The sequence below is a fragment of the Cetorhinus maximus genome, chromosome 21, assembly GCF_964194155.1.
Source record: "Cetorhinus maximus chromosome 21, sCetMax3.hap1.1, whole genome shotgun sequence".
NCBI lineage: Eukaryota > Metazoa > Chordata > Chondrichthyes > Lamniformes > Cetorhinidae > Cetorhinus > Cetorhinus maximus.
In genome coordinates this window covers 43,684,174-43,699,862 of record NC_135899.1, presented here as the reverse complement: position 1 = coordinate 43,699,862, position 15,689 = coordinate 43,684,174, and the positions used below count along the sequence as shown (strand labels likewise).

The 15,689-nt window shown below is 42.3% G+C and overlaps 1 protein-coding gene across 1 annotated transcript in view; it reads left to right on the top strand.

The window, feature by feature from the left end:
- LOC144695860 (stromal membrane-associated protein 2-like) overlaps positions 1–13,759 on the top strand; it is a 49,334-nt gene extending 35,575 nt beyond the window's left edge. The window contains exons 9-10 of the mRNA XM_078566897.1: positions 5,260–5,558; positions 8,260–13,759. Of these exons, the coding sequence (XP_078423023.1) occupies positions 5,260–5,558; positions 8,260–8,394 (434 nt within the window). The 3' untranslated portion in view covers positions 8,395–13,759. The remainder of the gene's footprint in view (positions 1–5,259; positions 5,559–8,259) is intronic.
- Positions 13,760–15,689: the final 1,930 nt, after the last annotated feature.

The following is a 15,689-nucleotide window of genomic DNA, read 5'->3' as shown; positions in this document are numbered from 1 at the left end:
CTAAAGAAGCTTTTACAGTCTGCCTTTATGTCACGTGTTAATTTGCATTCATATTCTCTTTTCCCTTTCTTAGTCAATTTCTTGCTCTTCCTTTATTGGGTTCTAAATGTCTCCCAGTCCTCAGCCTAACCACTTTTTCTGGCATCCTTATTAGCCATTTTCTTTAAGGTAATGCAATCTTTAACTTATTTTATTAACCGCAGTTGATTTACCTTTCCCTTTGGGTGTTTGTGCCTTAGTCTACAACAGATATACATTCCTCTATGTAGTATTTCTTTAACTACTAGCCATTGCCTGTCTACTGCTAAATCTTTTAGTGTATTTTCCTAATCCACCATAGCCAACTTGCCTCTCATACCTTAATAAGTTTCTTTCCTCAGATTTAAGACCCTAGTTTCAGAACTATATCACATTCGAACTTAATGCAAAATTCTATCATATTATGGTCACTATTTCCCAAAGGCTCCTTTAAACAGCGTTATTAATTCGTCCGTTCTTCCTACACAGCACTAAATCCAAAATCTCGATCCCTAGTTGGCTCCTCAACGTACTGCTCCAGAAACCCATCTCATACACACTCCAGGAATTCCTCCTCCAGAGCATTAGTGCTGATTTGGTTAACCCAGTCTGTGTGTAAAGTGAAGTTGCCCATTATTATTGCATTACCCACATTACATGCATCTTTAATTTCCTGACTTAAACTGTGCTCAACATTAGCACGACAGTTTGGTGGCCTATAAGCAACTCCCACCAATATTTGCTGCCCCTTGTTTCTTAGCTCCAACCAAACTGATTCTACATCTTGATCGTCCAATAAGATCCTCTCTTACTAAAGTACAGATCTCATCCCTTATTAAAAGTGCAACCCCATCTCCTTTTCCTTGTTGCATATCCTTGCTAAATGCCGAATATCCTTGGATATTCAGTTCCCATCTTGACCACCTTGTAGCTACGTCTCCATTATGGTAACTAAATCATACCCATTTACTTCAATTCAAATCGTCAACCTTTTTGTGAATGCTATGTGCATTCAGATAGAATGCCTTTAATTTGCTTTTTTAAATTATTCTCTATTCTGATCCTATTTCATGCTTGCCTATGCTTTGTCTTCTATTTTTGCTTTCTACTTTTCTACTTCCCTCTACCAATTTTGTTTTCCTCAAATCTGAGCTCCCTCTCAGGTCCCCATTTCCCCTGCCAATCTAGTTTAAATCCACCCCAACAACACTAGCGAACCTCCCTGTGAGGTTGTTAGTCTCGGTCCTGCTAAGATGCAGCCTGTCCACCTTGTACAGGTCCCACCTGCCTCAGAACCAGCCCCAATGCCTCAGAAATCTGATGCCCTCTCTTCTATACCAGTTCTTCAGCCACGTGTTCAATCGCTCTATTCTTCTATTTCTATGCTCAGTAACGCGTGGGACTGGAGGTAATCCTGAGATCACTGCTTTTCAATCTCCTTCTTAGTTCCCTCAAATCTGCTTTCAGGACCTCATCCCCCTTCCTATCTAAGTCGTTGATACCAACATGGACCACAACCTCTGGCTGTTCACCCTCCACCAGAATCATGTCCTGCAGCTGCTCTGTGACATCCTTGACCCTGACACCAAGGAGGCAACATACCATCCTGGAGTCATGTCTGTGGCTACAGAAACGCCTGTCTGTTCCTCTAACTAATGAATCTCTCATCATTATTGCTTTTCACCTCTTCTTCCTCCTCTCCTGTACAGCTGAGCTGCCACGAACTTGGCTCTGACTGCACTCCTTCGAGGAACCAACACCATCACCAGTATCCAAAATGGAAAATCGGTTAATGAGTGGGACCTCAGGGGACTCCTGCACTACTTGCCTGGTTCTCTTGGACTGCCTGGTGATCATCCATTCACTTTCTGCCTCCATGCTCCTAACTTGTGGTGTGACTACCTCTCTGAATGTGCTATCCACATAGCTCTCAGCCTTGCAGATGCATCACAGTCACCCCAGCGACTGCTCGAGTCCCAAAACCCGGAACTCAAGTTTCTGCAACTGGTGACACTTCCTGCACATGTGGTCGTCTAGGTCACCAGTAGCGTCCACAACTTCCCACATACTACAGGACATGCTTTCCACATGACCGAGCTGCCTTGCCATGCCTTAACTTTACTTCTCTTACATTAACTTTATTTTACATTGGTTTACTTATATGAATTTTACTTTTCCTTAACTTAATAAAACTTACAACTATTGATAAACCGTACTAGTACTGATAAATCCGGCTAATAACACATTTTACGAGTTGCAATAAGCCTTACTTAAAGCACTACTTTCCCCCATGCACCGAATTCCCACATGAACCTAATTCGCTACTCATTCTGTCTCTGTCTCACTCAGCCGTAATCTCCTGTCTCCTCGTGTGACCCTTATTACTTTTTATTCATTTGTTTAAAAACCCAAGTCATCCATATGTTCTTTTTAACCACCTTAATTTGCCGTTTCACCTTTAATGATTTGGACATCTTTTCAATATTGTGCCATTTATAACCACTAACTCCTGCTGCCAACTAGAAGCCACACTGGGCCCATACCACCACCACAACAAAAACAGAATTACCTGGAAAAACTCAGCAGGTCTGGCAGCATCGGTGGAGAAGAAATCAGTCAACGTTTCGAGTCTTCATGACCCTTCGGCAGAACTGAAGCATAGTCAGGAGAAAGATGAAATATAAGCTGGTTTAAGGTGGGGGGGCGGGGGGAGAGAGAAGTTGAGGGTGTGGTGATTGTGGAGATAAGCAAGCAGTGATAGGAGCAGATAATCAAAAGATGTTACAGACAAAAGGATCAAAGAGGTGTTGAAGGTGGTGATATTGTCTAAGAAAGGTGCTAATTAAGAATGGAAGACAGGACACTCAAGGTACAGCTCTAGTGGGGGTGGGGTGGAAAGACTAACAAAGTTTTAGTTTTAGATTTAAAAATAATGGAAATAGGTGGGAAAAGAAGAATCTATATAAATTATTGGAAATAAAAAAGGGAGGGGGGAGAAACGGGATGGGGGGTGGGGGGGGTGGGGTTGAGTTTAAGATCTAAAGTTGTTGAATTCAATATTCAGCCCGGAAGGCTGTAAAGTGCCTAGTCGGAAGATGAGCTACTGTTCCTCCAGTTTGCGTTGGGCTTCACTGGAACAATGCAGCAAGCCAAGGACAGATATGTGGGCAAGAGAACAGGGTGGAGTGTTAAAATGGCAAGCGACAGGGAGGTTTGGGTCATTCTTGCGGACAGACCGCAGGTGTTCTGCAAAGCGGTCGCCCAGTTTGTGTTTGGTCTCTCCAATGTAGAGGAGAGCGCATTGGGAGCAACGAATGCAGTAGACTAAGTTAGGGGAAATGCAAGTGAAATGCTGCTTCACTTGAAAGGAGTGTTTGGGCCCTTGGACGGTGAGGAGATTCCATACCACCACCGCTGGTGCATGTAGCATATTTTCCCACCAAGATGGTGGGTGCATGCTGTTTTGCTCCCAGGGGCCAGTTTAGTACTGTAAAAAAAAAGTAGCATTTCAATCGCTAAATGATATTTTTATTTTAATTTATTGGATACAAGTTGTGGATTGTATGTGAACAAGTTGGAAAGGCTTTGTGCAGCATTTCCTGCACAGCTAGTTAGCTCAGTTGGTAGATAATGGAACTCTTAAACCCACACTCCTGGTTTTGAGACCCAGATTGGGTCATCAATTGTTTTCTTAAATATTTTATTCAAAATACATTTTGATTGATTTTTATTCAGTTTTTTTATTAAGTGTTCTTAAACTAAATATTACAATTAATTCTCCAGCTTCTGAGCTCATTGGAAGTTGGGAATCTTATTTACTAAAATGTCTTGATTGTATATCTTCATAATTTACTGAATCGTCAGACACATGTTTTACAGATGAACCAGTTGATAAATGATAGGTAAACTGGATACAAGACCTTGTAATTCCACAGACCTAAACATGCATGACTTAAATTTTATTGCAGGCACCTACACTGACACTGTATCTGTGCATGTGCAGGAAGTGCTCCCCCTCATATTGCGGCACAAATAAATGCAGCCATTTATAATATATTCTCTTCCCGCATTAGTCCTCCCAAAGTATATTACCTCACACTCCTCTACATAGAGCTCCTTCTGCCATGCTTCTACCCATTTCCCAATCCTGTCTATATCATCCTGTAGCTCATAACTGTCATCATTGCTAATACTTGGCCAACTTTCGAGGGTAATTTGTTTGAATTCATCTTGGGACATGAGCGCCACTAGCAAGGCGGGTATTATTGCCCTGAGAAGGTGGCAGTGGACCTTCTCCATGAACACCAGCAGATAGCAGGTTGGTACAACTGAGTGGCTTTCCAGGTCGCTTCAGAGGGCAGTTAAAAGTTAGCCACGTATAGGTCAGATTGGAAAGCAGATTTCCTTCCCTAAAGGATATTAATGAACCAGTTAAATTTTATGACAATCATGGTGACTTTCACTGATACTTTAATTTTATTCTTCTAAAATCTAAGTTTAAATTTCAAAGCGCCATAGTGGGATTTAAACTCCGGTTCAATGAATTACTGGTCCAAACCTCTTGAATTACTAGCTCATTAGCATAACGCTATGTTCCCAAATCTGACAAAGTGTTTCAAATGTTGTCTGTTAAGGGATTTTCACAAGGTGAGCTTTCTGATATTAACAGCTCCATTTGTTTGCTGATCCTTTCCCATTCCATGTACCTCAGTCAGCTTATTGCCTTGAGCCCAAGTTGGTCCCGAGTGGTGTTCAACACATGGAGGGCCCTTACCATTCTTTTTTTGGTAAAGAAAGCTCTCTTCCAGTGTTCATCAAAGCAGTGCACTTTTGGAACACTAGAAACTTGTGAACAAAATAAAAGCTGGAAATGAGTACAAGGTTTGTCAGTGTCTGAAGGAATAAGGAAAGTTAACATATTAGCTGGGATCCTGCAGTTACATAAAGGGGCACTGAGCTACCAGTCCCACCTTAATCAATAAGCTGCCTTTCTCTTTCAGATGCTTTGCCTTTCCATTATTTTCCATTTTAACTTGATCTCCAGCATTTGCAGACTTTGCTTTCAGCTACATCCTCACGTGCTCTTATTGCCCACCACACGTTTTGTGTATTTGAAGAGTTGTGGTGTGTTTTGTTCGATGATTTTGCAAATGTGTTCCTTTTAATCCTGCATGTTGGAAGGTGGTTAAGAACAACTGATTTAGAAGGTGAATGAGTTACTGTTTCCTCTGTGTTTAACAGGGACAATGTTCATGGCCTCTGCACAGGTGCCCTATGCTCCCTGTGTGCCATCTGGCTATGCAAATTTCCCAACTATGGGTGGCGCAGTGACACCGACCAGTGGCATGATGAGTAACGTGGGGCAATTGATGGGCCCAGTGGCACTGCCAGGAGGTTTCATGGGAGGCATGCAAGCTGGAGTAATGGGCATGCCTAGTGGGATGATGGCACAGCAGGGCACCTATGTGGGTGGATTGGCCATGCCTCAGCCAGTATACGGAGTCCAGCAGGCACAGCAGCTGCAGTGGAACATCACACAGGTAAGCAGCATTCCTGCCTGCTCTTTAGTGTCTTAGCACAATATTCTCACTTCAATCAAGCATTTGGTAACCTGGGCAAACCTGCTTCAATGAGCCCCTCCAGGATGTTGTGCAAGAGGGGATTGCAACTCTCAGTCCCTTGTCCAACCATAAACCACGATGGGGGGGCAATATTCTTCTAAGCTTTCTTTACACACGGCCTATTTATTTCAATGCATGTTACCTTTACATTTTTTGGCCATGGACACATAGTACCTCAACGGGAAAATTCTGTGAACATTATGAGCAGTACCTGCACACTTGCTCTGAGGCCATGCATATGAACATAGGAGTTAGGAGCAGGAGTAGACCATTCGGCCCCTCGAGCCTGCTCCGCCATTCAATAAGATCATGGTTGATCTGAATGTAACATCAACTCCACATTCCTGCCTACTCCTGATAACTTTCGCCCCCTTGCTTATCAAGAATCTATCTAGCTCTACCTTAAAATATTCAAAGACTCTGCTTCCACTGTCTTTTCGGGAAGAGAGTTCCAAAGACTCAGAAACCCCTGAGAGAAAAAATTCTCCTCATCTCTGTCTTAAATAGTCAACCCCTTATTTTTAAACCATGACCCCTATTCTAGATTCTCCCACAGGAGGAAACATCCTTTTCACATCCACCCTGTCAAGACCCCACAGGATCTTGAGTGTTTCAATCAAGTCGCCTCTTACTCTTCTAAACTCCAGTGGATACAAGCCTAGTCTGTCCAACCTTTCCTCATAAGACAACCCCACATTCCTGGTATTAGTCTAGTAAACCTTCTCTGAACTGCTTCCAGCATATTTACATTTTTTCTTAAATAAGACCAATACTATACACAGTATTCCAGATGTCTCTCAAATGCCCTGCATAACTGAAGCATAACCTCTCTACTTTTATATTCAATTCCCCTCGCAATAAACAATAACATTCTATTAGCTTTACTAATTTCTTGCTGTACCTGCATACTAACCTTTTGCTCAATTGTGGAGCTCACAGAGAACATTGTTGAGTTGCGGTTCTTCTCCATTAAAATGTCGTTTTGATAGCTGAGCTTGTCACGGTTTTTCCATGTGGGTTTTGCTGGCAAGGCTGCCATTTATTATCCCTCCCCAGTTGTCCTGAGAAGGTGGTGGTGGGCCGCCACCTTACTTTGATATGACTGAGTGACTTGCTGGACCACTTTAGAGAACAATGAAGAGCCAACCACATTGGCGTGGTCTACGTAGGCCAGATCAGACAAGGACTGTAGTGAAATAAAAACAGAAAATGCTGGAAAAACTCAGCAGGTCTGACAGCATCTGTGGAGAGAACTGAATTTAATTTTTCAAACTGCTGTGGTCTGTGTCCCATAACATTGCACTGACGAACAGTTTTTGCAACCATACCTTCATTCCCAATCTCAACATCTAGAATTCAAATTGTAGCAGAATTTACTCAATCGCCACCTGACATGAAATACCAAGAAAGCTGTCTGTGCCTGTGCTGCTCTGGCCATCCCTTCTATGTTGCCTGCTTAAATATTACCGATGAGGAGCAAAGCACCATCTGTCTGCCTGCGACCTCCTCCACCTAGCAACAGGCTACAGGTTATGACTAAGAGTCACACTCGCAAGATCACAGATTTAAAAAAATTTAAGTTAAGGGGTAATTTAGTTGTCTGTACTTTCACTTTAAAAGTCTGTTATCTCTAGTGACGTCTGTCTGTGCTGAGATATTTGGATACCTTGTTTGAGTCATTCTGTTGCTTGATGTTAGGTCATGTGGTCACCACTGACTAATCAGATCCATGCATTCAATTTCACAACAACATTCAAGTGGAGATGCATCTGATTTGGAGCGTGCAATGACATGAAAAGTGAGAGTGAGTGACTATTCTATAATGGTGGGTATGTCATGGCTTAGCCCAGCCTGCCCCCTCCCAGGCAGTTTCCAGCAAGGATCAGGTGCATAAGTCCTGCCTCAGCCCCCATCCCCCAGTCTAAGAGTTGTATCCCACCCTCTGGAAAAAGAACCAGCGAGGGGATAAGATTTTTGTTTTACACAGTGAATTCATAGGATCGTAAACTAATGATCTGAAAGAAAGGGTGGCAAATTCAGTAGTAACTGTCGATAGGATATTGGATAAATACCTGAATGGTACATATAAATTTGTAGGGCTTTGAGAAATGAGCAGTGGAATAGGCCCAATTGGATAGCTTTCAAAGAGCCAGCACAGGCATGATGGGCTGAAGGGCCTCCCATGTTGTAAAATTCTATGATCCAGATCCAGTGCCAGCTGAGATCGGTTGTCGTAGCATGGGTCCAGAGATTGGGCTTGACACCTTCTGGTTCGAATGATTATACACTGGATATGAGCTGATCTTGTGCAGAAATCCATTGATGTCTTTAACTTAAAAAGGATTCTGGTATTCTGCTCCTTTAGCCAGGTAGCAGCTGGGATAATTCCACAGATTGGTAGTTCAGCTCCCCATCAAAGATCAGATCTGAAGTTACCAATTTGACATGCTTCTCTAACATCAGTTCTATCCCTTATATTGGCACTTACTTGTTTGACCCTATCTCTTGATTTAAAACAATTCGACCTCTACTTCAGTTCCTTTGTAGAAGCGGTCTGGTTGGGTAGAGATCCTGTGTAAAATGATTATATTCAGTGCTGCAATTGACTTTTTGTTTTCAGATGACTCAGCAAATGGCGGGAATGAATTTCTATGGCGCCAATGGAATGGTGAATTATGGACAATCATCAGTTCCCATGGGAGCGGGAGCTGCTCCCCTTGCTGGTCAATCCCTCGGCACCCAGATGTGGAAATAACCAGAACGGACGTAAACAGGAAACAGCAATTGCTGCATGTTTCAAAACCATGCGGAAGACATTTTGGCTTCTCTATTCCAGCCAGTTTGCAGTGTGTGATCTCAACTCCATTTTGCCTATAGATCCTACACAGACTTGGCAAGAACTTCACCATCAAAACAGCAACCATCATTACCAAAGCAATTTTTAATACAAATATTTTTTTCCCAAAGAAGGATTCTTTGGGAGCCTGATTCCTTTAAAGGAAGAGTGTGGGTAGGGTGTGTGATCCTGAACTTTGTGCTTGGTGCAGCTTTGGCCACTTGCTTCTGTTTAAATTTCTTTGCCATTTGGTTTGTGACAATAGCAGCACTTGTTTCTAGTGCTGATTTGGAATTGAAAAGTTCAGGCTCTGTGAGTAAATGATCAGGAGAGCTGTTCAGCTTTGGAAAGGGTGGCAGTAACACAGAGGAAAATGATAATTGCACGTGTCCAGTTTATCAGCCCTGAGCCTCCCTGCACAGCACGGAAGTGTATGAACTGAAGCATGCATGTTCCTCCATTTGACAGGGGCCTTCACCTGGATCAGAAGCCTTCAGTAAATACCCACCTCTTAAGCTATTTTATTGGGTTAATTGTTTTGCTGATAGCTCTTAAATAACTGGTGTTGCTGTTTACAGTAGTTTACATAGTGCTGCTAATTTTTTTACAACAGTTGCTGTTCTTCTGTTGTTTGGCACTGGCACTGAAGCTGCAACAACTGGCTTGGGATTTAGTTGCAGAACAGCAAATTCTGGTTGGAGGAATGAGGCAGCACAAGTGAGATGGAGAACTCTGTTATTCCAAAACTTGTGTACCACAGTATTGAGAACAAGGCATAAAACGGGTTAACTGAGACCTGCCCCTCTACCTCTCTCAGGGTGAGATGTCATACACAGTACACCAACCAGCCAGCTTCATTACCTAAGTAATCACATTCCAACACAAAAGTGTACTGTTTTTAAGCTCCAAACAAAGTTGTTTTTAAATCAGTTCAGTGCACTTGGTGTGAAAGACCAGAGGGATAAAGGAGGTAGATCGGAGGTGAGAAATGAATGAGTGTTGAGACTGGTATTCATGAGCTGTGTGTGCAAGGTTTCACACAGATCAGAGTGAGAATGGAGTGGGATAAGATCCACTTTCAGCACTGGTCAACCGCTTTATATCGTTGAGTTAAAGAATGAAGTCTTTGATCTCATTCGGCTCTTTGCCTTCTGACAGTTTATAACCACTGTTCCTTCCATCTTGTATTGTGGCTGAGGACATAGAAGACTTGGGACAGTCTTTGTGTGATGTACACCTTAAAGCCATGTTTCTCCTTGTATCAATACTGGGGCAGATTATAGATTCTCTGTTGCCAGATTGGTGTACTTCAGTCTGGATTGACACACACAAAACATACTTGAATAATGAACACCTGGTATTACATGTGGCAGAAGGAAAATGCTGCGTTGGCTGCAGGAGCTGCAGCTGCTGGTTTTTCCGGAAGTTGCTCATTTCTGTTCCTTCCTTCCTCCCTACATTACCCCCTGCCCTACCTCCGCCCCCCTCCCCCACACTCCCCTCAGCCTGTCTGTGAGTGAAGTGTTAGGCCACAAATAAACACCAATCTCTGAGTCTGATTGTGCAAAAGAAGTAGCAGGCCTTTGAATTGATACTGTGAAATAACCGGAAGCAGAGTATTTGGAGTAAAGTTATGCGCATCTACTGTGCTAGTGCCTGATCACCGTCTGCAGCCCGTGGGTATGGAGAGTGCCCTTTGATTACTACCTTGAGTGAGAGAGCAACTGGACATATCACTAAAAAGGGTTTTAATGTCTTGTGTTTGATTTTTATTTTCTGAGGAGCTGGGGGCAGAGAATTCCTCTTGCACTTGCCAACTACATGGCTGCTTTAACTAGCTTTCAAAACTGGTGTGTGGGGGGGATTATGCTGCTATGTAAAGGGTTAAGATCCACTTCAGCACTTCTCATGGGATTTTTTAAGCATCGATGGCCTAATTAGATTTGGGGCAAATGGTCACATCTACAATTTTAGAAACCCAGATTTTTGCTGAGTCATTTCACAGAATAGGGAATTCTAAAAATGTAACATTTTTAACTGATAAGAGACTGGCATGCACCACGGTGTAGTTAAGGTTCTAAATAGTTCAGATCAGTTGTCTAAGCAAAAATTCAACTGATGAGCTGGCAGTGACTGACAGGTGCAGCTTGGTTTTGGATTTTTAATGTTTTTTATCAGTTAAGAGAAATATTGACCTGCTAAGGCAGGTGGATAAACTCTTGCAGCCTGGTATAGTCAGACGGTATAATCATATCTAACCATGTGATCCTAATGGGTAACAAATGATTTGAATCAGAGAAGCAGCCACAGAATGCATTGGCTCGTATGGTGCTGGCCCCAATAATTAGGACTGCACAAAATTATAGTCAGTTCCACGTGGCCTGACATTAAATGTGATGTTTTGGGTTTTCACTAAATCTGGCAAGGTTTCAGGCGATGTTTCCCTTACCCAGTCTGAATAGTTGCCTGCTAACGGGAAACATGTCTCTATTAAAGGGGAAGTGATATGAATTTGTTGGAAAAAACCTATGTAAATCTTGGATTAGTAGCTTGTGTCTTTTCAAAACATGACTAGAGATTAGCTTTTGCTTTTTTTGCTTCTAATTTCTGTTGAATTAGCTTCTTCAACCTGTAAAGTTTGGACTCAGCACTGCTGCAGGAGAATTATTGAAAATGACTTACCCAGAGTTACCCAGAGGAGTGAGATTAAAGTTGTTTGCTCTTTTCACCAGTTATTTTCACTGCAATTATGAATCCTGTTTAAACTGCTGAGGAAAATGAGTCGAATTGAATTTAAAATAAAATAAACTATTTGGGGTGAGAATGACTAGAGATTAAATGCATATATTTAAATCAGTTATGAGAATCTCCTGGAATGTGGAGTGGCAACCAGCACAGATGCCAAAACACAAACCTCAGTCTGTCTGACAGTGAGCATTGCAGGTTTGACTTGCTGCAGTACATGGCAGGGAATGTGGTGCTTGCTGTTATATGGGTCTGACTCTGAAGGGAGGTGTCATAGAGGAAACACTCCTGTACTCAAATCAGTTGTTCCTCTGTAGGAGCCTGCACATTAAAAAGGGAAATTAGAGAGCAAGAGTTTGTAGCTAATGATTGCCATGATGTGCCAGAGACTGGTTTTGTATGTAATCCTTGTGAGCATAAACTGTGGGATCACATATAACCTAAAACTGCTTAGAATCGTACTTTGGACAAGGAGCAGAGGGTACAATTTTCATGAGGGAAAGGATAGACACATTATCATCAATTCTCTGCTCTGTGTTTATAGATATTGGCCAGTTCTGTTAAAGGAGGAAACATTTCAGGTTCAAAGAAAATGTATTAAAAGGCAAGTATCCATAGTACAAGACACATACTCTGAGCTGTGACTGTGAATACTGTTTAAGGAGTGCAATGTTCCTCTTGCACTGAGGTTACAGTATAAATATAAATCCACTTCTTCCCACTTTTCCACAAATAATTCTCCAGACTAAGATAGTGCCTCTATCTGCTCTTGGTGCTGTAATACTAATATTTTGGTGGTAGGTGATCTGATTTCACAGAAGTCACTGTTTACTGTCTTTCAAATTGATATTTTCCCTACCTGCTTTTAGTTCAGCAGCACTTGTGAATTGTCATGAACCTGTATAATTGCACTGGATTTCCCAACTCCAGAGTAGGCTGATGTGTGGGGAAAGTGATCTGCATGTGGTTGGTCTGTTTCTCTCCGTCACCTCTGCCCCCTCTACTTCATGCTCCACACCGATAGCTAGTCCTCCACCAGCTGCGCCCCACTGGCTGATAGAAACCAGAGTCCAGACTACCCTGTGTTCACTGGAGTGAGCAGGTGGGCTGAGCTCACTGCTCCATCTGTAGTTCAAAGGTGCATTTGAACTGCATACAAATTTCAAAATCCAGAGCTGCTTTTATATTAATGAATCATTTGAATCCAGGACACTGGTTCTCCTGAATTTTCTGCTGGGAATTAACAGTGTAAATACTGGAGTGATCGACAGAGATTGGTGTCCCCATAATCTGGATTGAAAAGGCATCAATATAGAAGTAGTTAGAGTTTTTGTACTTCCCCATTAATGACTGAATGTTAGCTTGTATGCATGATGAAATTGGGCAGGGGAATTAAGTTCGCTGTCTTCAGGGTACTGGTGATGTTCATAAGAGGTCCTGAATGAAGCTTTAATTTGTTTATTTATGGATATACAAATGTATTAATATAAATCTGATTTATGCTATTTTTATGAGGCTGTTTTGTTTATAAAGAAGTTACTATATATAAAACAGTGTTGCAAAAAATTAATACCTTTCACATATCGTGGGAAGGCCAGCTTATGTGTGACCATTGGAGGGAGGCTGTAGTTTAATACTGGTCTTCAGTGCATAACTGAGACATTGCACCAAGTCAGTAAACGGAAGTTGCGTTTTAGCTAAAGAAAGATAGCGTTAGAGCTCAGGGGGTAAAGGGCATGGTTTTACTTTCTTGTAAACTTTGGCACATATTCACGTGTTTATATGACTGGATTTTAGCCTTGTGCTAGATTGGAAATAGGAAGTTATTTTTAGAATACACAAGTTATTTTTCCAGTGCTCTCTTCCTTTTCTGATTGCTGTTCCGTGGGGTTCCCTGTTCACCAGGTTCAAGAATGTTTTGGTTTCCAGCAATGTTTGTTCTCGAGGTCTGCTCACTCAAATGGTTTGCTGAATTGGGTCAGAGATTGGGTTTGCAGGGGTCATGAATCAACTGAAGTGCAAGACCGAGCGATATCTTGAACTGCTGTGCTGCTTTCATTTCAGCCGCACCATCACTCAGCTGCTAACACCCATTGTCACGCAGTGCTTCATCTGCAATCGATTCTGAACCTTTATTAAACTCAAATGTTATTCCTGTGCAGTAGCACTCATCCAGGGACATTTTAATCTTTTAGCAATGTTTGTTTACTGAACTGCCTGGGACCAACTCAACATTCAGTGTGAGGCAAAATGATGCTTTGTGTTTTCCCCCTCTTACCCCATCTCCCCAACTGCTGGCCTCACCTCACAAATTTATGTGAAAACTCGCTATGCTATAGTGCACAATTTAATTCACTGGTGTAAGCATGCCAGTAATGGAGTATCTTATCTGTGAATGTGTTTCCATATTCTGGTTTTCTGCTTCCAGCTCTGTCCTGTAAAATATATATAAATAAATATATTCTCATTGTAATATAAAGCTTGTGGGGAAATGGAAAATAAAGATTTTATTAAAGTTTTACTTTGTATACTGAAAGAACCTGTGTTCTAGTTTGAAGTCTTTAGCGTCACTCATTCCATGTGTAGACATGTTCTACCCTAATTCTGTAACCTTTTTTTCTACCTGTCCCTTTCATGTATGCACAAGCTCCTAGCATGACCCACATGTAGCCTGGGGTTTGGAATGCAGTTATGACTTTGACCTGTTCTTTAAAACTGCTACTCAGGTATGCCTCAGATGTGCTCCCTCTGATATGGACTGAGATTGCTGTAGGCCAATTCTTGTTGCTGCTGTTGGGGTGTGGCTGGGTGGGGTGAGGGGGCAGTTGCGCCCTGATTAATGATGCTTGCCTTTCCTTTAGGTAAGGCCATCTCAAGGCAATGACTGTGGTTGTGATTTCATAATTCAAAAAGTGTGACATCCAATTATGACAGTTTTGTGCATTTTCCAGTCTCATATTGAGGAGGCAAATTTATTCCAAGAAAATTTATCAATCATAAGATCTGCATATAAACCAATTTTTGGAAGCCAGTTCTTTGGAATCACTATATACTGGAACTCGCCCCTTGCTGAAAAAAGCCTGCCCTTTGTGAAGGAATCGGAATTCCCCCTAAGATCATAAGGTTATAAAAAATAGAAGCAGGAGTAGGCCATTTGGCCCCTTGAACCTGCTCTGCCATTCAATAAGATCATGGCTGATCTGATTGTGGCCTTAACTCCACATTTCTGCCTGCCCACCATAACAGATTGAGTCCATACTCCTTTATCAGTCAAAAATTTGTCCAACTCAGCCATGAGTATATTCAATGACCCAGTCCTCACTGCTCTATGGGGAAGACTAATGACCCTTGGAGATGAGGAGGAATTTCTTCTCTCAATCACCTTATTTTGAAACTGCCTCTTTGTTCTACATTCCCACATGAGGAGGAAAAACCCTCTCAGCATCTACTCTATCAAGCCCCCCTCAGAATTTTGAATGTTTCAATAAGATCACCTCACATTCTTCTACACTCCGGTGAGTTATGGACTCAATCTGTTCAACTGCTTCATCCCAGGAATCAGCCTAGTGAACCTTCCTTGAACTGCTTCCAATGCAAGTATGTCCTTTCTGTTCCTCCGGTTGACCAAGACTACACAGTGCTCCAGCTGTGGTCTCACCAATGCCACGTACAGTTGTAGCAGGATTTCCCTACTTTTATATTCCATCACTCTTGCCATAAAGGCCAACATTGTGTTTGCCTTCCTAATTATTTGCTGTACCAGACACTGGCTTTGTGATTGAGGTACAAGGACAACCAGATCCCTCTGTACTGCAGCATTCTGCAGTTTCTCTCCATTTAAATAATATTCTGCTTTTCTATTGTTCCTGCCAAAATGGACAAACACTTAGAAGGGACAGACTGTATCGTAGCCAAATTTTCTGACAATACAATGCTATGTAAGAAAGCAAGTTGTGAGGAGCTTACAAAGAGTCTGCAAAGGGATATAAAAATGTTAAGGGAGTGGCAGATGGGATTTCATGTGGGAGGTGGTCCATTTTTCAGAAAGAAACTTCTATAGGTAAAAAGAGGGAATAGTGAAAGTAAACATTAATCCTTTGGAGGCAGAGATTATATCGGGGAATAAGGAAATGTCAGAGACATTAAACACTGCCACTCTGCGGAAGGTCAGGCCCAATCAGAGTCGGATTGCTACTTCGCTCCTAGTTAATTACTTGGGGAAACCCAGTTGCTTCTTTCTCGCCTGACCTTCCGACCCAGGCTGAGTGTGAACTATGTAGGGCAGTGCTTTCCTGATACCTTCAATTGAAAGCTGAAGCGTTAGAGATGAGGAAGCCACTTCCCCCATTTTACGGCACTAGCTTCCCAGGCAATCTGTACCTGGGGACTTTTGGGGGCTGGGGTGGTGGTGTGTGTATGTGGTTACAAGGCCCCGGAGCCCGAAGGCTGTGGGCCATTGTATCGGTCTT